Source organism: Pan troglodytes, chromosome 17, assembly GCF_028858775.2.
Source record: "Pan troglodytes isolate AG18354 chromosome 17, NHGRI_mPanTro3-v2.0_pri, whole genome shotgun sequence".
Classification (NCBI taxonomy): Eukaryota; Metazoa; Chordata; class Mammalia; order Primates; family Hominidae; genus Pan; species Pan troglodytes.
Window position 1 is genome coordinate 37,978,609 of NC_072415.2, and position 25,701 is coordinate 38,004,309.

At 37.8% G+C, this 25,701-nt stretch overlaps 1 protein-coding gene across 1 annotated transcript in view; it reads right to left on the bottom strand.

Annotated features, from left to right (window-relative positions):
• Window positions 1–25,701, bottom strand: part of CDH2 (cadherin 2) — a 226,464-nt gene that overhangs the window by 184,377 nt on the left and 16,386 nt on the right. The window contains exon 2 of the mRNA XM_523898.8: window positions 12,583–12,694. Coding sequence (XP_523898.3) covers window positions 12,583–12,694 — 112 coding nt within the window. The remainder of the gene's footprint in view (window positions 1–12,582; window positions 12,695–25,701) is intronic.

Here is a 25,701-nt window from a genome sequence, read left to right on the forward strand (position 1 = left end):
TGGACTCAGCATTATGTGAAAATAGAAATGCCCCCTGTTCTACCTGACTCATATGGTGTGGGACAGCTAAATAGAATTTATGAAATTGCTCAAGAAGTAAAAAATGCTATGCAAATGTAATACATTTATAAATAACCAATCTAAATGGCAAAGGTAAAGTGTGTCTTACAAATATCAGTGTATCATTGCTGAAATGTCCACATGTGACCAGACAGATGATCTACCAATAGGCAGCCAAATGAAGAATCTTTTCTTCATTTCCTATTTTTTAATTATTGCTTAGGAAATAATAAATTATAATTCTTGTTTGAGATGGGTTAAACCCTTAGGACATTTAAATATAAAACTACTGAAACTTGGACAATGGGGTACCAATATGATTGAGAATTCACACTCTCTACTAATCTGTTAATCATTAGTGGAGTGAAAATACCATACCTTAGGTTTATCAGTTTGAGTAGTTAGTGTGAGATTATCCCATAAGGGACAATTTTCCTACAATATAAATGCAAAGAGATGCTTTAATAAATTTGTCTTCTGCGTCAATAGAATATAGATGACAAGTCAACAAAGATGCCATACCAGATCTCAGTGACTGAACTGAAGGAATAATTGCATATATGCATAAGGTGAAAATCTGAAAGATTTAATCTCACAAAGAAATTAGGAGGACAAATATTCATCTGTGTTGAGATTTTTCTCTGGTCATTTCATTAAGGTGGTCCATTATTTTTTAAGCCTTGCAAACCATGCAGAAATTCTACAAAGAGACATTTAAATTTAAATGATTGCCACAAATTATGCATATTTTTCCACTACCACAACTAGTAATTGTTAGCTGGGCACTGGCATTTTCCAAGGTAATACATAGTGACTTCCTTACACAAAACATAAAACAAGTATCTGTTGAATGAATGTACAGAATATAAAGACTTCCCAGAACCTGAGAATTTCCTTATCAACATTTTCTCAAATGCACAATACATGCCAAATCTGAGAATACTTAATTTAAAGTTAACTTCTGAAATGAAAGACAAAGTAATAATGAACTGGCCCTGACTTATAGGGTTTCAAAATATAATCCAACAAGTTGCTAACTAAAGTCAAGAACATCAGGAAGGCCAGCTGATGTCAGAAGAAAATCAAAGGCAGTATTATCAGGTGTTTCCTCTTTGCCAAAAATGTCTGTGGTCAGATGATAACATCAGCAGTTTAATGAAGTGGTTAGGAAGGAAGGAGGAGCTTTCAGGTCTAGGAATGAACTGAGAAGTAGTTTATGGGCCACGTTCTTTGCTGTAATCTTTTTTTTTTTTTTTTTTACCATCAAGTAAAATGAAGAATCTTCGTCACAATTTGTCATTAAACACATTTATCAGAGTTTACTCATCTCCTTATTTGAGCATCTGGTGAAATAAATATTCAAATATTTAAAAACAAACAAAAATGTACTAATAATGTATACAGACATGTTCTGATCAATTGTTAACATGAATAAAGGTTTCTTCAGTATCTGTTTTAGATGATGGTAATGTCTACCCAAGGACATAAAGTAGACTTCTATATAAAAGACAAGAAAGAAGACTTAATTTATAACCTCCAAAGTACAACACCTCCAAAAATCCATCTAGACTATCTAAAAACAGAGTGAACATAACTGAAGATAATCTGTATTTCTGTTGTGGAAATACAAGCTAAGGCCAAATATCTAAGTATAGTAGAAAATAATCTACCAGAATCACTCAGAATTCACTTGAGAAAATACATTTCTTAGGACCCAGATCTCAAACTCTGGATTGGGGCCCAGGAATCTGCATTTTAACAAGCTTCCCCAGAATAACTCTTAAGAAATCTAAAATTTGAAAACCAATGCTATTGGGTTAGAAGAGTTAAAACATGAGGACTTTGAGTTATTTCCTACACTTTTTAATACAGAACACTAGAAAAAAAAGTTGAACTGGAAAAATAAAGGCATATAAACAGCACAGAATAAGGTAGGAGTCAATTTAAAAGTTAGTACAATTAAAATCTGATGAGTCCATATGTTGAAGCGCTACTTCCTCACACTAATGAAAACCTTCAATTCAGGTGAAATAATGCATTGTTACAAAGAATGACTGGCTCTCAGGGAGGCGCAGCAGAGACTGGCCCTGGTGTAAAGACACACATCTTCAAAAGTGGCTGGGGCTCTTAGTTTTATTCTTCATACAACACAGAGTATGAATATTAGCATCAAAGATGATTCCATTTGGAAAGAAGTCTAAAGGATATATATTTTTCAATGACAGGAAAGCATCCATAAAAAGACCTTAATCCACATTGAAGAGGGAAAAATAATAGATCAAGCTGTTGGTGACTTTCTCCTTATAAGTGAGCAAATCCCAACCAGAGTGATCTATAAAAGATTTAACAATGAACAATTAAAAAAGCAAACTTTAGACTCTTGCAGAGACACAGTTCAAAACATGAAGGTATTAAAGGCAAAAAAAAAAAAAACAAAACAAAAAAAACAAAAACAAAAAACTGTGCTCAAATGTCCGAACACCATAAGGGATCTTTGTTCTATGTTCTATAAGTTTAGGAGACAACCCTTTATTGATATAAAAGTCCTCAAGATGAAATGGACACTCCTTAACAACTATAGATGTTCTTTAATAAGATAAATACATTCTTAGAAATATATAATTTTTATTTTTTTGTTAAAAAGAATAAGATGCTTTTTTCAGGAGAGATCTAAAGCAGTCATAACTGGAATGATCTAAATCCCGTTACTTTCATATATCTGCAGTAGGCCTTTTTTCCATTGCCTGGCATTAAGAATTCTATTTTAAGAAAATCACAGGCCAAGAATTAAAATATAGTCTTAACATGTGTCTTAAAGTTGCTGTAGGCTGAAATTCATGGACTAATTTTTGTTCATTTAATTATTTAAAGAATGTGTGTGTGTCTGGATGTGTGTGTGTGTGAAGGTTTTACTCCATCAATTTGACAGCTTATGTCATCTAAAACTTGTCGATTTTATTGTATACCCCTTTCTTCAAAAGAGGATTTAAAATAAGTACTGGCATTAATTCCTTGGGCCATTACGTGATTGGGTTGTCAGTGGGGTCTCCAGATAACGTTGAAGCTAGGACCTTAAAAAAAATCAACCAAAAGGTCTAACATTTATGTTCAAAAATCAATTTTACAAGTGTAAGATGGTAAGCAGTTTGTCTGAAAAAAACACCCAGGAGTTTTAGTTAACCACAGACTTAACAGGAGCCAACAGAATGATGCAGCCATAAATAATGCCAAATCCATTCTGGGCTGTACTAGAAGTCCCACATCTACATCAAAGGCAAGAAGAATGCCTCAGTACCATGTATCGAGACCCACGAAGTATTGAGCTCAGTTGTGGAGGGAACCTCAGTTTCCCCTATTTGAAAGAGAAGAGTAAACAAGAATCCTCAAACATCACTGAAGAAATTGTTTGATGTTTAGCCTGCAGCAGAGGAGATTTAAGGAGCCAAGGTGATTATGTTCAGGTATTTGAAGAATCTCTAGAACATAAGTTCCTACTACAGGGATTTTGCTTGTCTGTTGACCACTATTGCGCAGTTCCTTGAGAAAGGCCTGGCACATGATCACCGTTCAACATGACTTGTCAAATGAAGAAATAATAAAATGAATGCCCTCCGAGCAAAAAAGGATATACTTGCTCTGTGTGACTGACGCCAAAGTCACCAGTGGGTAAAAATTTTAGAAACGTTATGCTTCAGTTAAACTTGAATCACTTTTTAACGGTGAGAGCGCTCCAAAGATGGGGAAGACTTGGTAAGAGAGTGATCTCCTCCTCATTTGGGGGAAGGGAGTGACAGTAGTATTCTTGCAGAAACTGGAAAACCATCTGTCAAGGATGCTACAGCAATGAAAATGCTGTTTACATCATTGAACACCACAAGGCTTTCATTTTTATCCTCTCTGCCATTTCTGTGAAGAAAACCTTCTGCTGACATAAAATCATCAAGACAAAATGAAGAGTTTTTAACCATTTTAGGAGTGACTCAACAAAATGTGTTAGAGTGGTTCTAAAAATGCAGGTACATAAAAACATCTGCAGGATGTGTTAAAAAACGCAGATTTTTAAAACCTCCTTGATCTTATTTCTCTAGCCTAGTCGCTGATATTGTCTTAGCAACTGTCTCCCCTCTTCTGCACCATCACTTTTTCCCTCCCCACTGGATTCTTTGACCTCATTACACAAACATATTGTAACTCCCATCTTCAAAAACAAATGGCCTCAGTTGACCCCACTTCTCTTACCAACAACCACCCAATTTCTTCTTTTTCTTTTAATGAAGAACTCAATCTGTATCCAAACTGAGTTTCCAGACTCCACCTGACTGTTGAACACACTCAAATCAAGCTTCTGATCCTTGTCCTGAAGAGTTTTTATCTAAAACACCAGTTGCCTCCATGTTGCTAAATCCAATGGTGACTTCTCAGTCCTCATCTGAGTGGACTCTTCCATAGCATTTGGCACAGATGATCACTCCTTTCCTTTGAAACACTCCCTCACTTACCTTCTAAGACATCACAGCCTACTGAGTCCTCTCTTACCTCACTGATCACTCTTACTCAGTCTCCATTTCTCCCCTTAACTCTAACTTCCTAACACTACAGTTCTCAAAGGCTTGATATTTAAACTGTTTTTTCTTTCTTAGGCTTCTCGTCCTCACATTCAGCTCCACAGTGATTTTATTACCCTGTGTCAAGGTTTTACTTACTGTTTGTACACCTGAGTACTCCCAACTCTGTAGCCAAGCCCTTTCCACAGAACCCCAGACTCATATCCAAATGTCTTCTTGACATCTCTGATCTTCATCTCAACAGATTCAAACCAAGCTCCTGATCTTCTCTATCACAGTCAGTCACATCCTTCGCAGTGCTCAAACACCACATGTAGTCATCCCTGAACCCTTCCTCTCTCCCATGTACACATTCAGTCCATCATATCCTGTCAACTCTATCTTCAAACATATTCAGAGAATGAAATTAGGCCTCTTCCTAACACTATATACAACAATTTTAAAAATAGATCAATTATCTAAATATGAGTGTTTTAAAACCATACAACTCTTAGAAAAAAATATAGGGGTAAATCTTCATGACCTTGGATTTTGCAATGGATTCTTAGATACAATATCAAAAGCAAGAGTAACCAGACAAAAAACAGGTAGGTTGAACTTCATTAAAATTAAAAACATTTGTGCATCAAAGGAAATTACCAAGAAAGTGAAGAGACAAGTACAATGGTCTGAATGGTTGTATCCCCCTAAATTTCACATGTTGAAATCCTCATCAACAATGTGATAGTATTAGGAGGTGGAATTTGTGGGAGGTGATTAGGTCATGATGGCTCTGTGCTTATGAATGAGATTAGTGCCCTTACAGAAGAGGACCCAGAGACATTCCTTGCCTCTTCTACCATGTGAGGTTACAATGTGAACATGGCCATCTATAAGGAAGCAGGCCCTCACCAGACACTGAATCTGCAAGCACTCTGATCTTGGATTCCTCAGCCTGTAGAACTGTGAGAAATAAGTTTCTATTGTTTATAAGCTACCCAATTTATGGATTTTGTTATAGTAGTTCAAAAAGACTAAAACAATCACCTGTGAAATGGGAGAAAATATTTGTAAATCATATATCTGACAACGATCTAGTATCCAGAATATACAAAGAAGTCTTACGACTCAAAAACACAAAGGTAAACAACTCAATTTAAAAAGCTAACAAACAATTTGAATAGACATTTCTCGAAACAAGATATATATATATATATACCTATATATATATAGGTATGAAACATCGTTAGTCATTAATGCAAATCAAACCACAATGAGGTACCATTTCACACCTACTAGGATACAATCAAAATAAATGTAAAATAAGATAACAAGTGTTGATGAGTATGTGGAGAAATTGGAATCCTTGTACACTGCTAGTGGGAATGCAAAATGGTTCACCTGCTGTGGAAAACAATTTGACAGCTGCTCAAAAAGTTAAAGAAAAAATTAATATACAATCCCTCAATTCTACTCCCAGGTATATACTCCAAAGAAAACAGGAACTCAGAAAAGTATACAGATATATACACAATGGAATACATTTAGCAGTGCAAAAGAACAGGGTAATAATACAAGCTAGTATATGAACAAACTCCAAAATATTATGCTAAATGAAAGAAGTCAGTCGCAAAAGGTGTATGAGGCTACAGGGATGGGAAATCAGAAGGAAAATGCTTAATGACTAGAGTGTTTTCTCTTTACTTTGAAGTGATGGAAGCATTTTAGAACTAGATAGAGGTATGGTTGCTCAACACTGTGAATGTACTAAGTGCCACTATACTGTTCATATTAAAATGGTTATTTTTATGTTACCTGAATTTCACTTCAATAAATTATTATTTTTTAAAGTTCAGAATCTAATCCCTTCTTCTAATTCCACCACTACCACTTTGATCCACACCACCTTCTCTCATCAGATTATTACTAGCCTCCTACCTGGTCTCCCCTTCCCCTCTTGTCATTTTGCTCTTTCCTCAACACAACAGCCAGAATGATCCTGTTTTGAAAGTCAGATCATGTTTTACCTCTACTGAAAGCCTTCCAATAGATCATTAGCTCCTCATAGTCAAAGCCCCACACAAAGTGGCCCATGACTTATCTGACCTCATCTGACCTCAGACACACTTCTGCCTCAGGACTCTTGCATTTGCTGTTAGCTCTCTTTGTAATGCTTCTCCCCTTAATATGTAAGGCCCTTGAACCATCACCAACATCCTTGAACCATCACCAACATCAGTTCTTACTCAATGGTATGCTATGCAATGACATTTGCTCAGACCATCCTATTTAAATGCAAAGGCACACATTCTCCCTATTTCCCTTCTCTGCTTTATTTTTCTCCATAGCATTTATCACCATCTATCATTCAGTATATTTTACTTATTTATTGAGTTTCTTTTCTACTTCCTACTAGACGTTTACTAGAGAAAGCCTAAAAGGATAAAGAGTAACGGCCTCTGTGATCTTAAAAGGACAGGTTTTAAACCATTTGGGTGTCTGCTTGCTAATATGTCTGTATGCATGCATGATAGATGTGGAGTTGTGACTTGCTTTCTTTAACACATATCTCCTCGTTCTAAGTTTGTGAGGGAAGAGATCTCAGCTAGTCCAAATTACTGAAGGCTATGAAGAACTACAAAAGGACTTTATAGAAAAGTGACCACCCAAACTGGCTTATCTTAGTTTGCTGCACTGCATTAAGAAAACTAGACCTAAAATACATCGAAAGGGATATAAAAAATTCCAAGTATTAAATAAGCCTAAATGATTGCTATGAAAATAAGGATTGAAATAGAAAAAAAAAAAACAAGAAGGATGGAAAGTTCTTGGTTCTTTTATTGATCTTATCATATATTCAATTATTTTTTAAAAACAAACAAAAAATACCCCAAGGTTTAAAAAAATGTCCTCCGCCCCTGAGAATGTACAGGATGACATTTCATTTTTTCCTCCTTAATCATCAATATCAGAGAACAATCTCTGTCTTGGAACCATTTTCCACAATCAGTTGGAAATCGTAAAGTGCAAGGGCCTGGCTGGCTTTATTAACAAGATGTTTATAAACCTGCCTTACGAATATTTTAAAACATTTACACATTTGATAAAAAGATGTATCAAAATAAAAATATACATAAAAACAAAAGCCATGCACTCATTAACAGATAATTCAAGTCTCTTTCCCAATTTAGTAATACATCATACAAAAGTACTCATATTATTAAAAAATAGAAGAGTTGTACAATTGTATAGTCCTACTAAACTAATAAAAAGTACTTCAGTTCTGTTATCTTAAGATACCATACCGCAGCTTCTTCTGACCATGTTAATGTAGACAAGCCTCAATCAGTAAGCACACTAATCTAAATCAAATTCCATCTAGTTGAAAATAATCATCATGTGCTGCCCAGAGATGGTGAGCATGAATGGATTACTGAAAATATTCATGGTAATTGCAGGTTGCTATTTCTGTTGACCAGATTCAGAGGAGTTTACTTAGAGAAATATCTAAGCATGCAGACCACCAATGCAAAACACACAGAATATCACTCCTGACATCCACACTAAAAACAGCCCAGGATCCTCTCTGCAATGTCACAGTGTGGTTGTTATTTCATAGTGTTAGATACACTGTTAGTGACAAAATGAAAATTTATGATTGCAGTTATTTTATTTTCAAGAAATATGCTACCACAAGAGATTTTTTTTCCTAGTCAGTGGAGTGTTAAGTTATATTAAGGACTACATATTATCTTCAAAAGCCCCAGGTTCTTCTGCTTGTAAACAGGTGTGTACAAAATACTAACAGTGACAATAATTGAAAGATGCTTTTTAATTATAAGGAGTTGCTTAACATATTCCCCAATTCGCAAACATATCTAGTTAACACACAAGTCATGGTGGTAAATGGGGAATAAAGACCTGCTCTAAAATAAAGTGGCCACAAGACACCTGGATATTTAGGCTGGATCCTTTCTCTGTGTTATACCATAATAGTTTTTTATCATCACCATCATCAGAACTAAATTAGAAATCAGGAAACCTGGGTTCTAATTCCAGATCTGCTGCTAACAATCTAAAGAACTATATAATCACATATACACCATGAAATACTATGCAGCCATAAAAAAAGAATGAGATCATTTCCTTTGCAGGGACATGGGTGAAGCTGGAAGCCATTATTCTCAGCAAACTAACACAGGAAAAGAAAACCAAACACTGAATGTCGTCACTCATAAATGGGAGTTGAAATATGAGAACACATGGACACAGGGAGGGGAATAACACACACCAGGAACTGTCGGCGGGTGGAGGGCAAGGGGAGGGAGAGTATTACGACAAATACCTTATGCATACAGGACTTAAAACATAGATGACAGGTTGATAGATGCAGCAAACCACCATGGCACATGTATACCTATGTAACAAACCTGCACGTTCTGCACATGTGTCCCAGAACTTAAAGTAAAATTAAAAAAAAAAAAGAGCTATATAATCACGGGAAAAGCCTATGATCTCTGAGCTCTAATTTGCTTATTTTTAAAATGAAGAGTTTGGCCATAAATGCTTTTAAAACAGAATAGAAAAACGCAAAGTAAAAATGACTGCCTAAACATACAAAAATTGATCCTAATTTATAAAGGCAACCATATATATGCCACGGGATAAAAAAGGAATGATTTTCACCAGAGGGGAAAGAGCAAAATGACAATATATTATGAAATTAAATGGTGATGAGGATATTGAAAAGAACTAACACACAAGCCTTGTAATGAAGCATGCTACAAAATGCAAAGAAAAAAGATACTGTCAAACTCTACATTCCCTTTGACCTAGTAATTCTATTTTTGAACACAAATTCCCCCAAAAAAATCCCTAAAGAAAAATCAAAGATCTCTAAAAACAATCTCCATAGCAGCACTACATATAAGAGAGGAAAATTAGAAACAACCTGTATGTTCAAAAATAGAGGCACAGTTAAGCAGAATCTGGTTTTGCTAACAAAATGGGACAAAGGCCTATATAGCCATTTTTTAAAATACAGAACTATCTTCAAAGAGTGGATGTATTCATGTGATATTACATAAAATGTTAAGGTTGATCACAGAACACCCTTTTTATGATTTCACAAAAAACACACGGTTAAAAACTAGAAGATAAATGGAAGCTGTACAGTTAGTTCTTTGAGTTTGTTATTTTGATAAAATTCATTACACTAGCAAAAAATAAAGGGAAATGGGGAGGAAAGAATGCTCTTTAAACCACAGTCCAGTTTGTACATTTCATGCTTCTTCTATATAATTTTCTAACATGACAAATACCAACTTATGTCTCTACCTTACATTCAATGTTCCTCAAGCATTTTTGCAAAGATTATGTTAATTGTTGGAAAAATCATCAGCGTTCATGGTACCAATACACCAACATATTAAACTTTTATACAAAGTCTAGTGTGTCAGATGTATCCTAAGAATGTATATTGTACATACTGGTGAGCCATTGTCATCCTGTCCCCAGATGCCATCAACGGGAAATTAAAGGAAGCATCCAGAGTTAGGAGTTACGATTCCAACAGGGTCTTGGACTCTAAAGTCAGCCAATATATGGTAGAACATGCTATGAGGTGAATGCCTTAGAAAACTGTCACATACCTCTTATGTACAATTACTGCTTTCCTTAAACACTATAGGCGACAAAATCATGGCAAAAGTCATCACTCTGGTTGGCCTCGTAATATATCCCTTTCAGCTGTGGCAAATATACAGTACATGGATTTACTGCAGTACACAGAATTCATAGATATAATTATGGTGTGGTATTTGGCTTCAGTGTATAGCTATAGCATTGGATTATCCTTCTAATAAAAACTCCAAAAAGATGTAAAAGGTAAAAACCCAGAATTATCCTAAGTAGCAATTCTCCAGAAGAAACATTAACTGGAGATAACATGCTTGTGTTGAATAGAAATGCTGATGTTCCACAAAAGCCTGTGTAAATTTTCTTCCTTCCAAAAAGTTGTTTTTTTCTACTAATCAATATTTTAAACAGTATGTTTCAAGCTTTAAGATGCTGGTATCCTTTAACATATTCTGAGAATGATAAAGAAAAAAGTAATGGTGTCATGTGAAAAACTGTTTAAAAAAAATGGCTACAACCTAAAATTGGGAACAAGTGGATATACCAAAACTGTAAAAATCTACCAGAGACCATTATACATACTTTTCTCACTGATGGCTAGAGCACAAAGTAAAAAATATTTTCAATCTTTCACATTTACAACTTTAGCAAAAATCCTGTTTCTAGTTATCCTAAAAAGACACTGGCAAAAAGCTATGTCCAATTTCTCCTGTCACCAGCATTATCTAATAATGTGAAAACAAGCTATCATTTTCAAAACTATTCAACGCGCCAAAGTAATTAATCTTAAATCAATGGCTGCTAGTGACACACCATGTGTTTACTTTAAACAACAAATTACAAGCTTTTAGAAAATGAAATTACCCATTTAAAAATGAATCTCAAAAATATGCTGCAGAAATGCAACAAATTCCACTTTTTATTATCTGTCTGAATTATTCTACAGAATCATATCAATATATTTTATACACATTTACAGGTCATACAAGTTCTAGGGTGCCAAGTAATAATTTAAAGATTTAAAGAAAATGGGATACACACAGAAGAACTCCAAAAGTCATATTAAGTTAAAGAAAGGCTGTACACGGATTTAAATTAAACCTCCATTACCCACCAGATGAGATAGCAATTCAGTGTTGAGACAGACTAACTCAAACATTCACCCATTAAAATACCATGTAATGAGGCAGGGGCAAGAGAATGCCTTAAAAAAATTAAAAATCAACTTCAGAAAGACAGCATAGGTGAGAGCAAATCCTAATTTAAATAGAAATTAAAATAAAATGTAACCTGCACCCAAGAACGATAGTAGCTAAGAGGCCATTTACATTTCAAAGTCCTCTGTCTATGGTATTCTTAAGTACTATACCACTAAGGTTTGTCGGTACTGTGGAGACACTTCAATTAAGGCTGTGTGGTAGAGCTCTGTGTAAATTAATTAGTTGAGGTTACACAGATTTTCTAAAAGCAGCTCTCTAAAACAGCCTCAGAGATATGCAAGATTTGTGGGGAATTAAAATTTAAATACAACTTACTAATCAATTCTTCTTGCTTTCACATTTCAATGACATTTTGCGTAATAATAAATAAGTCCATGAAAATACTACTAACCAAAATTTTATTTGCTTTCAATTAGAGCTAAAGGAAAGGGCTTTCAGTTTTCCTTTTGATACTTAGGTTTTATTTCAGATTTTATCTAGACTTATTGGCAAGAGTTTCCATATGATAACTATAATGAACTTGATCCATATTTAAATGGGAAATGAGACTATATTTAAAATTCACATATGCTACAACTAAATTAGCTTTCTAGTAATTGCTATAAACAATGTCATAACAAAAATATGAATTTCATACTCTTGCACTGAGACTTTACATGTTAAATCCATTCAATGTAATTCAGCTATATATTAAAGCTTCACGTTTTATCTAATAAAATATTATAATAATTTCCTTTCTTTAATTCAAAATACTAAGTAATTTTTTGCTGTAAATAAATTTTAAAGCCATTAGAACTAGACGTTTCATATTCTTCAAAATATTATTCTTTAAATAAAATGTATACACAAAAATGGTAATAATCAGTTACATAACGGTTTCTCTGTAAATTAAAAATGGAAGAAATCTGACGATTTCAAGAGATCAGGAGCCTTCTAATTATGTATCTAAGAGATTCATGAGCTCTTCTGTAATCCTAAAATAAAGTCCCTACAGTCTCATCATAGTGATTGTGAAAAATTCATACTTGTTATACAGTAGAAATGATTTAGGCTTTTTTAACGGCTGATTTGTTTCATGAGCATGGACACTGCATGTACAAATATATCTTTTGAGATAGTACCATTGAGAAGAGGCTGTCCTTCATGCACATCCTTCGATAAGACTGCACTGTAAACATCTTCAGGAAATCCAGTCTTGCATAATGCGATTTCACCAGAAGCCTCTACAGACGCCTGCAACACAAGAAAAAAAAAAAAGTGTGCAATGATTGCTACCTCCTTCAACTGAGAAACATTCCACTTGGCATAAAGCCTCATTTTTTCAACTATCTTGTACAAACAACCCCTTTGTTTCCAAGTGCTTACAATTAGAATGTAGAGGGCAAAGGGTTAATCATTTTGATAACTGGAGTAGAAGAAACAAATCCCACTTGTCTAGTCCAGTAAAAGCGAAATAATACACATTCTAGGTTCTTCTAAGGACTGAACATTTCCATTAAAATGCTCATTGTGACTGAAGAACCACCAAGTGGGCGTGGGGTTTGGGGGACAGCCAAATAGTCTTTGGGCTCCACAAATCACCATCAGTAACTTAAGTTTTCATGAAAAATGTATACATTCAAGTACACAGATTTTTATATTTTTAGCTAATTTTCTATAAAACTGGTTTCAAGATGCCACGTTCATTTAAAAATAAAATTATAATATACTTACAACAGTGGGACAGATAATATTTTATACCAAGTAAAACCAATCAAAACTATATATTTATTTCTATAATTTGAAGGACAGTGATACATTAAAAATTTAAGTAAAGATTAATACAACTATGTTTTTTACACTTAAAATTAGAAAGTAACCAAGTATCTGTCATTTTCTATATCATCATATGCACAGTTAATTTACTCAGTGTGCTTAAAACTCAGTCATACCTACTACTGTCTAGCTAACCCTCCAAGTTAGTTGCCCTACTTCTTTCAGCCCTACTGACACAATTGGAGGACAGTCAGCCCTCAGCAGAGCTCCTGTAGCATCTGCATTAATTATAGGAAACTCTACCATCTACTAATGGGGATTCAAATACAGAGGAAGGACGAGTAGAATGAGGCTACCCAATGAAGGGATTCCAGTGGCCATAGGGACAGCATTAGGGACAGTCCACCCTAGAGAGAACCAGAAATTGAGAGGAAGGAGAAGGGAAGTCCCAGAAACAGAGAGATCTCAGAACAACTGTCTGGATGAAGCAATGCAGGGCAGCTTCATAATTAAATGACTACCTGAATTATGCATGTGAAATTTTGCAAATACTAATGTTGCAAAAATCTAGACCAATCTAATAAACTGTTCTTTTCAAATCCAAGAAAATAAGAAATAAATTAAATTTGAACAGTATTAAATATCACAGTATTTATTCTCAAAAAATTTTTAGGAGCAACAGTGAGATACTAGTTCAGGCCCGTCGAATGAGTAAGTAGTTTTAAGTCTGTTATATGCAAGAAAGGGCTGTATCAAGTGAAGAATAAAGAAGAACCAGTCCCCTAAAAAGGTGTGAGTGGAAGCTGGTACAGTTACCTTGGCATATATTTTGGCAAACTCTAGTAAAGATGAATGTGGATATATCCTCCATATTCCTACGGAAATATTACCCCACATGAGTGCTCCAGTTGACATGTGCAGGAATGTCCACTGAAACATGACTGTAATAGCAGAGATTCTGTACATGTCCATCAGAAGGAGAATGGACTAATACATCATCACAAAGCCAAAAGAAGAAAACAACATTAAAATGAAAGAACTGGAACTACATTTATCCAAATGGCTACATCTCAGAGGCAAACTAAAACAAAACAAAAAGTCAGTTTCTTTAAGTTCCACGTATGATTAAGATATAAATTTAATTATAAATCAACCTACAGATGACTATTTAGTAAGTTCAGAAACCCATTTGTGCGACATCCCAAATTCAGACTGAAGACAAGGCACACTGCAGTATGAAATCTTGCAAAAAAAAGTAGAAATCATGACTGATGATTCCGCTTATATAAAATTTAAACACAAAAGTTAACATAATGTTTTGAACACATACTTACGTAAGAAGAAAAGGAAAACAACATAGTGATAAACATGAAATTTAGGATAATGGTTACCCCAAGGGAAGGAAAACTAGGAAAGGCATCAGGAAAGATTGTACAAGTGGCTTCAATTTTATCTGTAATAATTACTTTCTTTCAAAAAGACTGAAGGAAACCAGGTAAAATGTAAAGATCTGCATAGACACATAGGTACAAATTACAGTATTCACCTCACAAACTATCTGCTCTACATATTTCATAATGAAAAAGAGAAAATATCAGAAACCAATTGAGAAATAAGAAGTGAGGCTTCCAACACCCATCAAATTTGGGACACTGGGAGACAGTCTGATACTTGACACGTGTAAACATCCAGGTACTGTCCATGCCTGGCACAGTGCAGGCACTGAGTGAAGGAAAGCTTTTGCTTTTAGCTAACCCAAACGAACACAGGGAACTCCCCAGTTTGCCATATAAAATGGACAAATGTGTTGTAAACCTGTGTCCCACCAACATGTTACGAGTCTGCCTCTTCACCCTTCTAGCCCAGGCTTCTAAGAGCAGTGAAGCATGGCAGGTGCTAGCCCAGGACAGGTCAGGCTGGAGCCCAGAAACGCAGTGGCCAGAAGCCAGCGATGGAAGGCACGGAGCAGATGGGGGTCACGTTTCAAATGGGGGCGTTCAGGGTAGTAGAGTATGCGGGTTTGTGGGTAAGAACTCAGAGATCAAGAAAGTCTCAAGACTAGAGGAAAACCGTAAGCTTTTATTCAATCTTGTTTCCCAGTGGATCTGCCCTAAGGCAGGAGAATCAGCGGCACCAAGTTCCTGGTCCAAACCCACAGAAATAGGACTTCAGGGCCATGTCGAAGCTGTCAGGAAGACAGTGAATGTTCACCTCTGTGTTTTGTTCTCTGCCTTATTTCAGAAAAGGGACCTTCTGTCCTCAATGTGCTGCCCCTTACTAAACCTCTCCATGCTCATTTTCCTCATGTAAAAAAGGGTACCAACCAGCCAGGTTGGCCATGAGAATTATTGAAAAAATGCTCTTAAAGCACATCTCTAATGAATACTGACTACTAATATTAAATATCCATGGAAGTCATGTCATACTTTGAATAATTTCATATTCATCTTAAATAGCTGAAACTTTCCTAAATTCTTCTTCCTCAAGACAAAACGGATCCACAAAATAATATAATCCTGGATCCACAATACTAATCTATAATGTATTTTCTTAAAAACAATCTCCATAAAATTGTTAAAATATATATTCTCCCTATTTATTTCCTCTCTGAACTTTCAGTCAAAAAATAGCAAAGTTACCAAGTTCAAAAAACAAACAGGAAGCACTCAAATGAATACAAGCTCCCAGCTGGACATAGTGGAGGCTTACTTTGCACCAAGCACTGTGTTGGTAAATCAGTATCTCATTCAATTCTCCCTGCAACCCTACAAGGCTGTGGCTGATACCAGGTATGAGACTGCAGGAGACCAAGAGCTGATGAGCAGAATCCCCTTGGGGGGCTGACTGCACTGTGGTGGTAATCCTTGTTGGGCATTGGAGGTTCTCTGGTCTAACCCATAGCTAATGCCTGAATGTTCTACAACAGTAGCTCTCAATCAGGGACAGTTTTGCTCCCCAGGGGACATCTGTCAATGTGCAGACACATTTTTAGCTGTCACAACTGCGAGGGGGTGCTACTGGCTACTAGTGGCTACTGGCTCTCAGTTGGTTTCTGGTATTTTCTCTTTTTCATTATAAAATACGTAGAGCAGGGAATTTGCTAACCATTATACAACACACAGCACAGCATCCCTAACAAAGGAGTGCCAAGCTCAAAATGTCAACAGAGCCAAGGTTAAGAAAACCTGTTCTACAGCAACACATGAAAAAGAGGTATCTACCTACCCATTAACACTGCTATCGGTATCAGGATCACTGTCTGCTCAAGTAGCCTCATCACTCTTGGAACATCCTGCATCCCAGAAAGCCAAAACCCAGCCCCTGAGGCTTACTCCCACATAAAGTCATCACTCTGCCAGGCCTAGGATGAAATTCTGGAACTTCCAAGAGGAGAAAGAGGCATCCTACCCTCAACAAGTTATCTGTGGGTATGAGGAGGAGGTTGTGAATAACATACATTTCCCTAATATTTGAATGGTGCATGGGTTGGCAAGCTTTTTCTGTAAAGGGTAAACTAAGTATTTCAGGCTTTGTAGTCCATAGGATCTCTGCTGAAACTACTCAATCTGCTGCTGTTGTGCAAAAGCAGTCATAGACAATCAGTATATGAATGAACATGGCTGTGTTCATTCTAATAAAACTTCATGTACCCTGAAATTTGAATTTCATTCCATTTTCAAGTCTTGAAAGATATTCTTCTTCTTTTTCTTGCTTAAAAGCATTTGAAAATGTAAAAAATATTCTTGGCCAGACAAAAATAATGGCAGCAGGAGTGTAGTTTGCAGATCCCTCGAATAGTGTGTTAAGTTTCGTATCACATTGTTATCTCACTTCATTCTTACAATAGGCCCCTTAAGAGGGGGTTAAACTATCTGCATTTTGCTAATGAGCAAATAGATTCTCACACAGAGGTACAGTGAAATACCCAAGACCTCACATCCAAGAGAGAAAGAGGCAGGATTCAAACTCTGTAGTCTTTCCAAGTACAACAAATAATTACAATACAATCTTTCAAGAAACATGTACTGAGTGTTCATTTGCCACTAGAAACAGAAAACAAGATATAGCCCCTGCCTTTAAGGAGCTCAAGATTTAATGTGGGAGGTTAAGATATGCAGAGGATATGAGCAAAGCCCAGGGCAGGGAATCTGGGGGCTTCCCAAGCAGAGAGCTGGAGTAGCAAGGCGCTAGAGAGTGGCAGGAAAGCCATCCTAGGCAGTCACTGCTTGAACTAAAACAAGGCAGCAAGAAACAGCATAGTGCCTGGGGAATAACAATGAGTTCAGTGTCGCTGGAGTCCAAGAAGCAAGGCAGGATGTCAAAAGTTGAGGCTGGAGAGTTAGACAGGGTTAGATCACAAATGGTTGGGGGCTTGGGGTTATCCTGTTGGCTGGGGCAGCCAGGGACAGATTTTAAGCACAGACCGAATGCATCTGACAGAGAATTCTCTGAGTTTTGTGGGAAAGTGTGTGTGTGATAGGGGATGACAAGTGACAACTGGGAGACAAGCTAGGACACAGACCTGAGTCAGGGCAGGGGCTGCAAGGAATGAAAAAGGGGCAGATTTTGTCAATACCAAGATAGTTAAGATCGATAGGGCCTTCTGAGGCAGGGACTCACTGGGGGAGGGAGGGAGGAAATGATGCCTTCCCTCAGGTTTCCAGCTGAGTGGCTGTGAACACGGGTGCCGCAAGTAGGAAAAATAATTGCAAAACTATAATGTCAGGAACAAAGTGCTAAAGAAGCAGAAAGAATGGGATGATAAATCTGTCCGTGGAAGTCAAGGAAGACTCCATAGCTGAAGTGACATTTAGGCTCTGACTTTAAAGATGATTAAAAATTTGCCAGGAGAAAGAGGGGGAAGTGGAAAAGGGCATTCCAGGCAAAAGGTACAGCAGAACAAAGCCCCTGGTGATTTATGTTGAGCTTGTAGTCCACCAAAACCATCCTGATCTTTTTTTTTTCCAGGCAACTGTTAAGTTATGGCTTCCTCCTCTATTATCTTTGCTGCTGATTTTGGGTCCTTAGGGGGAGCAATTTATATTTAACCCTCCAAAATTTGGTCTCAATAAATTAATAATTCCAGCTGGCTTTAGTCATTCCTTCCAGCTTTATGTATCAAGAAAGTCTAATGAGATACCCCAAAGTCTTCATGTAGATGCTACTTAGATGCTAAAAACAGGGTACGTCACATGCCCAGACATGGTTTGGGGAAATTTGCCCAGGGGCAACACCCCCCAACCCCCCGGGGCCCTAAGCCCTGGGCTCTTAAGAAGAGCAGAGTGACTGCAGCATGAACTTCCAACAGGTCAGACTGCCTGGCTTTAAATCCCAGTCCCATGGATACTATCTGCCAGACCTCTGAGAAGAAACAGTTCCCCATCTGTATAACAAGAGTACTAAAGATAGCACCAACTCATAGGGCAGATGAGAGGATTAAATGAGTTAATATGTGTAAAGCACTTAGGATAGTGTCTGGCACATGGTTATTCAATGTCTTAGCTATTTGTCATCACAGTATTAATACTATTGGGGCAACACGAATCCAACTCATGGTACATCTGCCATACAGGCCGGTAGGTCTCAAACTTACTCAACACAGCAAGCAATCTGGGACATTTGTTTAAAATACAGATTCTTGGGTCCTAGCCCAAGACTCATTAAAACAGACTCTCAAGAGGCATGATGGATAAATCTATGTATTTAACAAGTGCCTGTGCTGCAAGTGGTGGCCACACATCCAGCCCTTATCTTTACCTCTGGAAACCTTTCTGAACGTTCTCAAAACAGCACAGCTACCTTTTGACCCTAGTCTTCAAACCCAATAGCTTAGCAACAACAAAAAGGAATACAGAAACCATGGTTTTTCTGTTCTTAATCCCATGCTCTCTTTATTCTGAAAACTACACCTTCTTGATTTTGAATTTCTTTTGCTTTGAACAGAGCATTACCCCATCTCCAGTCCTTTAGCAATTCTCCTCGTCTGCACAATTCCTCAAGGATGACAAGCAGTCAACAAGCCCTCTCGGCCCACCAGCGTGAAATTCACGCTGGTCAGAGGATCTGAACTCATTTAGTGCCGCTCTGTGCTCTCGCACAATCAGCTCACCTATCTTGAGTTTCAATTTCCTCTTACAAGTATTTACTCTACTCTTCCCAGGCTGAAGATCGACCTCCTTGTCTAGAGAGGACAGAAGTGTAATAGGAGTTGAGTAGTTCTGCTTGCCTGTGAGTATCAGTCTCTCTGTTCTGGTTCTGCACTCGCAGGGACATTGTTTTTGTTCTTGTTCAAATTTTTCCACGGTCTCAATGCTGTGAGCTTTAAAGCCGAGTCCACTACTCTTTTCGGTTCCCGTTCTCATTATTCTTTTTCATAGTCATCCTTGGTCACTCAATCTGCTTTCCAATTTCCTCCAAGTCACTCCTAAATCCAAGCTCTTAAATATTCCATGTGGAATCACCATGGACAGACTTCAGTTGCCTTGTCTCCTCACTCTCTTCCTCATTAAGATCATTTATGATTATTGGCTAAAAATTTCACCTCTGAAAGCAGCCTAAACCTAAGGAAATCATAACTTTTCTTTCTGGCTCTGAAGACTGCCTAACCAAAACCTAGACTAAGTTAGTTATCATAAACTCTTAAATGTAATCCATTGGATGTCGGATTAAAACACTGATCTCTTACTTTTTCCCTATCAGAGATTCCATGGTCACAATCTTGTAACAATTACATTATTGTTTGGGAGATTACCAAATGCAGTCAACAAAGCTGAGGCCTTCTTTTGCATTATGTTTGCTCCCCTGATTCCTTGTGGAAATAAGGGCAATAATGGGTAGGACTGGGTTAAGACTGAGAACTCTGCAGCAAACCTGCTCAGGTTTAAATCCAGCCTCCACCATCTACTACCTGTGTGACCTTGGCAAGCCATGTAACCTCATCTGTGCTTCAGCTTCCTCCTCTGTAATAATAATAATAATAATAGCTAAAGTACAGGTCTTTAGGATTGTTGTGAAGAATACAAAGGGCTTAAAAAACAATACGTGATTCACCACAGGACAAGGGTTAACTATTATGATGCTGGTATTGTTTTGATTGTGGAGACTTTTATCTCTTTGTTCTGTAAGTAACTGAGAAATATTTTAAAATTATTTTGTGAAGAAGCAATACCTTAAAGAAATCAAGCCTGCAAAAAAACGGAAATTCACTCACAAACAAGGACAAAAGACGCACAAGTGGAATTCCCTTCATGATACGTGATTTGTGGGTTGGGGGATGGAGCCGCAGTACAGGGAGGGTGACAACTATGGTAATACTTTTATTATGCGGTTATGTCTTCCAAATGACATAAGCGAACATAAACAGTTAATGAAGACACTGTTAACGTGGTTAGTTGAGTACATGGTGATAGAGTAATGAAACTGTTCGAGAACATTCGGCATGACTAATTTTTTTATTTTTTAATCCAATTTCTCACCATACAATTACAGTTGCCAGATTCTCGACATCTCACAGGATTCCATCCATGATGTTGGAGGCTATGTTAAGAAGACTATTCAAGAGCTACTGCCACTCTTCAAGATTTTCTCTGTGTCAGTAATGCCACCGATGGCACTTTGAATTTCACATCCCTGCAAAAATGCTTAAAACGTGCAGAAGTTTAACCCTGAACAGCTGCAATATTTTTGTTTTGTCAAGTACCATCCTGGAAGGAGATTATCGTGTCTTGCATGGGTTTTTTAACTCTTTCTTGCCTTCATGATGTGATCTAGACCAGCTTAGGTTCAATGAATACCACACTGAGGCCACACATTTGCCCCATCTGACCGCCTAGTAATTTTCATCTTTATTTTAATTATCTTATTAGGATGTGTCCTTGAGTATCTCTAGTATCAGTACTTTTAGTTTTCTCATTGTCATTTCTTTTAATCAAGTAAGGACAAAGAGAATAGGCAAAAATAGCATTGATGCTGGCACAGGAAACTGCAAACTGTTGAAACTGAACTCTTAGCTAAAAGGCAGCACCACAATACAAGAGTTTGATGGACAAAAATCTGGGTCAAAATCTGGGTCTGCATACAAAATGTGGTATAGAATGTCACCTTCCCAGGAGTAGAACCTATCAAGGCTTAGGACAATATGAAAACATACATCGAGTGACATCCACATAGACCTCTGTGCAATCCCAAATCTCCTCTGCCAAAGTGAGAAGAGGCTTCCTAGGCTTCCAGGCTTCCTTGAGTAAAGTCTCAAAAGATAGACAGGAGCTTACCATGAAGTGGATGCTTAATGTAACAGGTAGTAACAATGTACTTACAGATTTAATTGGCAGGTAAAAGGCTAATACTATCATTAGATAATGGCCCAGGCAGCTGTGCAATTAAACAGTCAGAAAAAGTTCCAGAAGTACCCGTGGCATTCCAGGAGAGATGGCCAATCATGGCTCAGATTGATTCTGTCCTGTCAACTCATTACACTCAGCAGAGACTGCAACACGTTTATACTCAAAATGTTATCAAATAGTATAGCACTTGGCATTAGACTGTTTATAATGAACTTGGAAATTCATTCAACTAAAGACACTCAATATCAGTGACTGCAAATATTTACTGAGTGCTTAATATGTGCCAAAAAGCATGCTACAATGCTTTCCATGCAATATATCTTAAATAGTCCTCACAATAACCCTATGAGGTAGATGCTGTTAGTACCGCCAATTTGCAGGCAAGGAAACTAACTTAAAAAAAACTGCCCTAAGTCATCTAGTTAGTCAATTTAGGGACACTACTCAAACCGGCATCAAAAGGCCTTAGGGATTACCCTTAACCCAACCACTACAACTTCCATTAGGAAGCATTCACATACATTGACACATAGTACCTAACTGGCTAAGGGCTGGAAATTGTCCTATATGAATTGAGACTAAGTGAAAAATCTGCCTGCTGCCATAATAAACTTTCTCCTAAAATATGATTCTCACATATCATATGTGATATATGCTAATAAAACAATTTCAATGTTTCTGTTCACTACGGAAAAAATTAGGAAAAAAAAGACTTCAGGTAAAACTTTTTTAAACATTTTGTTTTAACTCCTCCAAATCAAAGCCTCACACCCCCCCCCAGCCCAAACTCTTCTAAAAGTATACATGGAAAGTTATCAGTCAATAGCTATCATGGCTAGTATGTTAATTTTCAGAGGTGATACTGATGAAGGAATAATTATAGTCTATAATGAACTCTTTATACACTTTATTTGCTCTGGAGTCCCCTGTATTCATGTACAATTAGGCCCATTTCATAAAACCTGGAGCATGGTTTCACTTTTTAAAAATGGTTACAGATGTTTACAGTCCCCGTAACTCTGATTTAATTTGAGTAGCTGGCCATAGTGATGATTTATGTAATTCTGAGTCCCTGATAAGATAAACACAACCCAATTATAGCATTATTCTTGTGAGAAAACAACATTCAAGGCACAGCTTCCAGAAATGCATTGCAGCGAAAGGAGGCATAACGCCAGAGTTCAAAGCCTTTCCTGAACTTATTCTGGAAGCAGCACCCCATCCAGTGGTGTTCTAATAGATCAAGCAATAAAGACATAAATCTCCAAGCCCTGCAGGCTGAGAGGTTGCAGAGCTAATATCGTCAGTTCCAGTTTCAACTCAAGGGTGAAGGACAAGCATTGTCCACCCATGGATATCTTGGGTGACTGATGTTTGGCATCTGGATAGTTTCACAGTGTAACCCATAGAGGAAATGCTTCTTCCCTTCCTGATGCTTCATTCCATGGGAAGGCGCTCTGCTAACTCTCACTGTCCCAGTGCTTTCCACTGCCCAGTCAGTCTTACCCTGAATGGCAATTCTTAAAGTATGGTCCGAGGAGTGGACTCCTAGGAGTTCCCATGACCCTCTCAGGGAATCTACAAAATCAAAGCCACTTCCATAATATTACAACATATTTGCCCTTTTCACTCTCATTATCTCACAAGTGTAAAGTAAAGTTTTCCAGAGGCTATGTTATGTGTGATACCTTAACAGAGAAAATTCAGAAGGAGATATGAAAAGCCAGCTATCTTCTTATTAAGCCAGACATTAAAGACACTGCAAAATGTAAAGGCACAATGCTACTCTTCCCACTAATCTTGTTTTTCTCTTTTGGAAAATATAGTAATTTTTCATACAAATTGTTATTTATGTTACGCATACAACTGGTTTAATATTTTAAGTGAATTGAATATATAATTTTTTCAGTTTAAATTCTCTATGGTAAACAGCAATAGATATTATCTACAATAGAAAAGCTCACTGAAGAACTCAATAATTTTTTAAGCACGTAAAAGAGTCCTGAGACTAAAAAGTTTGTAAAGTGTTATGCTAAACAAAGAGGGATGGACCAAACTTACCTGAAGCCTGCATTTGAAAGAATAATCTGAGCAGCTGGTGCCCAACCCTGTCCCCTACTCCGCCCATCTGGGAGTCACAGGTCCACAGAAAAGAAGCTTGGTGATCTCATTTTCCATGCTGGGAGTTCACAGATTCCCTGCAGCAATCTGGCAGTGGAAGGAAGTGGGCATGTCTTTGAAATGCTGGGATTCTGGGATTCAGTGTAAGGGGGACTTGCCAATAGATGAAGGCCATGCCTGCCAGCCTAGTGCTTATCAGGACTACGGTGATATTTTCCTTTCGTATTTTCTGATTCTGATGGCTTACATTTCCCTCGGTTCAGAATTCAAGACAGGGAGGACAGGTCCTATTTACTGGGCCCTTTCAAAGACTTCAGCACTTGGTGAACTATCTGGGGATCTTGAGAAATAAAAAAGGAGTCCAATGTAGGGGAAGAAAGTACTCATGGAGGAACTTGGGCTTCTGGCAGTGGGAAAAGGGTGCTTTACTCAGGATCTGCAATTTTTTTTTTTTTTTTTGAAAGGGAGTCTCACTCTGTCACCCAGGCTGGAGTGAAGTGGCGTAATCTCAGCTCACTGCAACCTTCGCCTCCCCAGCTCAAGCAATTCTCCTGCCTCAGCCTCCTGAATAGCTGGGACTACATGTGTCCTATACCACGCCCAGCTAATTTTTGTATTTTTAGTAGAGACAGGGTTTCGCCATGTTGGCCAGGCTGGTCTCGAACTCCTGACCTCTGGTGATCCACCCACCTCAGCCTCCCAAAGTGCTGGGATTACAGGCGTGAGCCACCGCGCCTGGCCCCCGGCACTTTTTTTTAACTTGGTGGTTTATAGCCTTGATTGTGTAGGGTGGCTGGTTTTTATAGTTGGAGAGGTGGCTTTTAACATCAAAAGGCTTAAATTTCTAAACCACAGAGTATTTTGACCTTGATGCTTGACCACCACTTAGGGTAGCTTATCTCCAGGAAAATGATAGCTGTTTAAGAGGTAGCGCCTCGAGAAAAAAATAAAAAAAAACCAGCAGGACCTCAGGAAAGACTATAGGCCAAGGATCCTAGAATAGAAAAGAGGCAGGATGCACAGCGACCTTAGCCCAGTGGTGAACAATTTGGGTGAGGGATGCCACAATCTGGGTGAAAGCTGCCGCAATTTGGCCTTGGCAATGGTCTAAGGTAGCTCAGGACTCTGGAAGTGCTGAGGGGCCTCAGCTTGAACGTGCTGAGGGGCATAAAAAGAGGATTATTTCAACATCTACTGCCTAAAGACTAGTCAATGAGCAGTGTTTGTTATTTTTTAATAACACTGAGTTCAAGAACACTAGCAAGGGTCTCACTTGGGCAAGGTGGGGACAGCATGGATTCTGACAGCTTGACCACTGGCTCAAGGGTCAGCCTCCACCAAGTGGTCTGGATGGCCTTTACAAGTGAACAAGAAATCTTCCCTTGAGGCAGCCGTCTTTGGCCAAAGCAACTCCATAGTAAATGGCAGAGAAAGAGCCAGTGGGGCCCGAGACTGAAAACACCTGTTCCACCAGTCAACCACCAGACCGAACCCAACATGGTGATAACACTGGGCTGTCAGATCCAAGGGAGATGAAGGGAAAGTCTCAAAGGGAAAGGAGGTTTGAACAGGCTGACTGCAAACCAAAACCCAACTGGGGAGAGGCTCCCAGTGGGAGGTTGTTTAGCACTTCCTATTTACCATTTGGGGTACCTCATGCATACCGGGTTTTCTTTCAGAAAGCTGGCATCTAAGATACTGTCACCTAGCACAAGGTTCAGAAATGTCCAATGGTCCTTGTCCTTCTTGAGATGCCTTTTTTCTCATCTAGCATATTCAGTATCTTTATGTTTCCACTTCCCCCTTTCAACTTTGTTTAGTTCAAAGCTTGCAGATTACAGACAAGAGGCTTAGACTGACCAGCATCCAGGAAAGGTTAAAATGAAGAATGTTTTCTCTGCCCACTATCAGTCCATCCCTCACATACCACGAGCTCTCTACTGTGCTCTTTGGAACACTGAGAAACAATTTCACCTGGATGACTCTTCCAGAGCAGAGCCTGGTTTGCTTTCTAACTTTGAA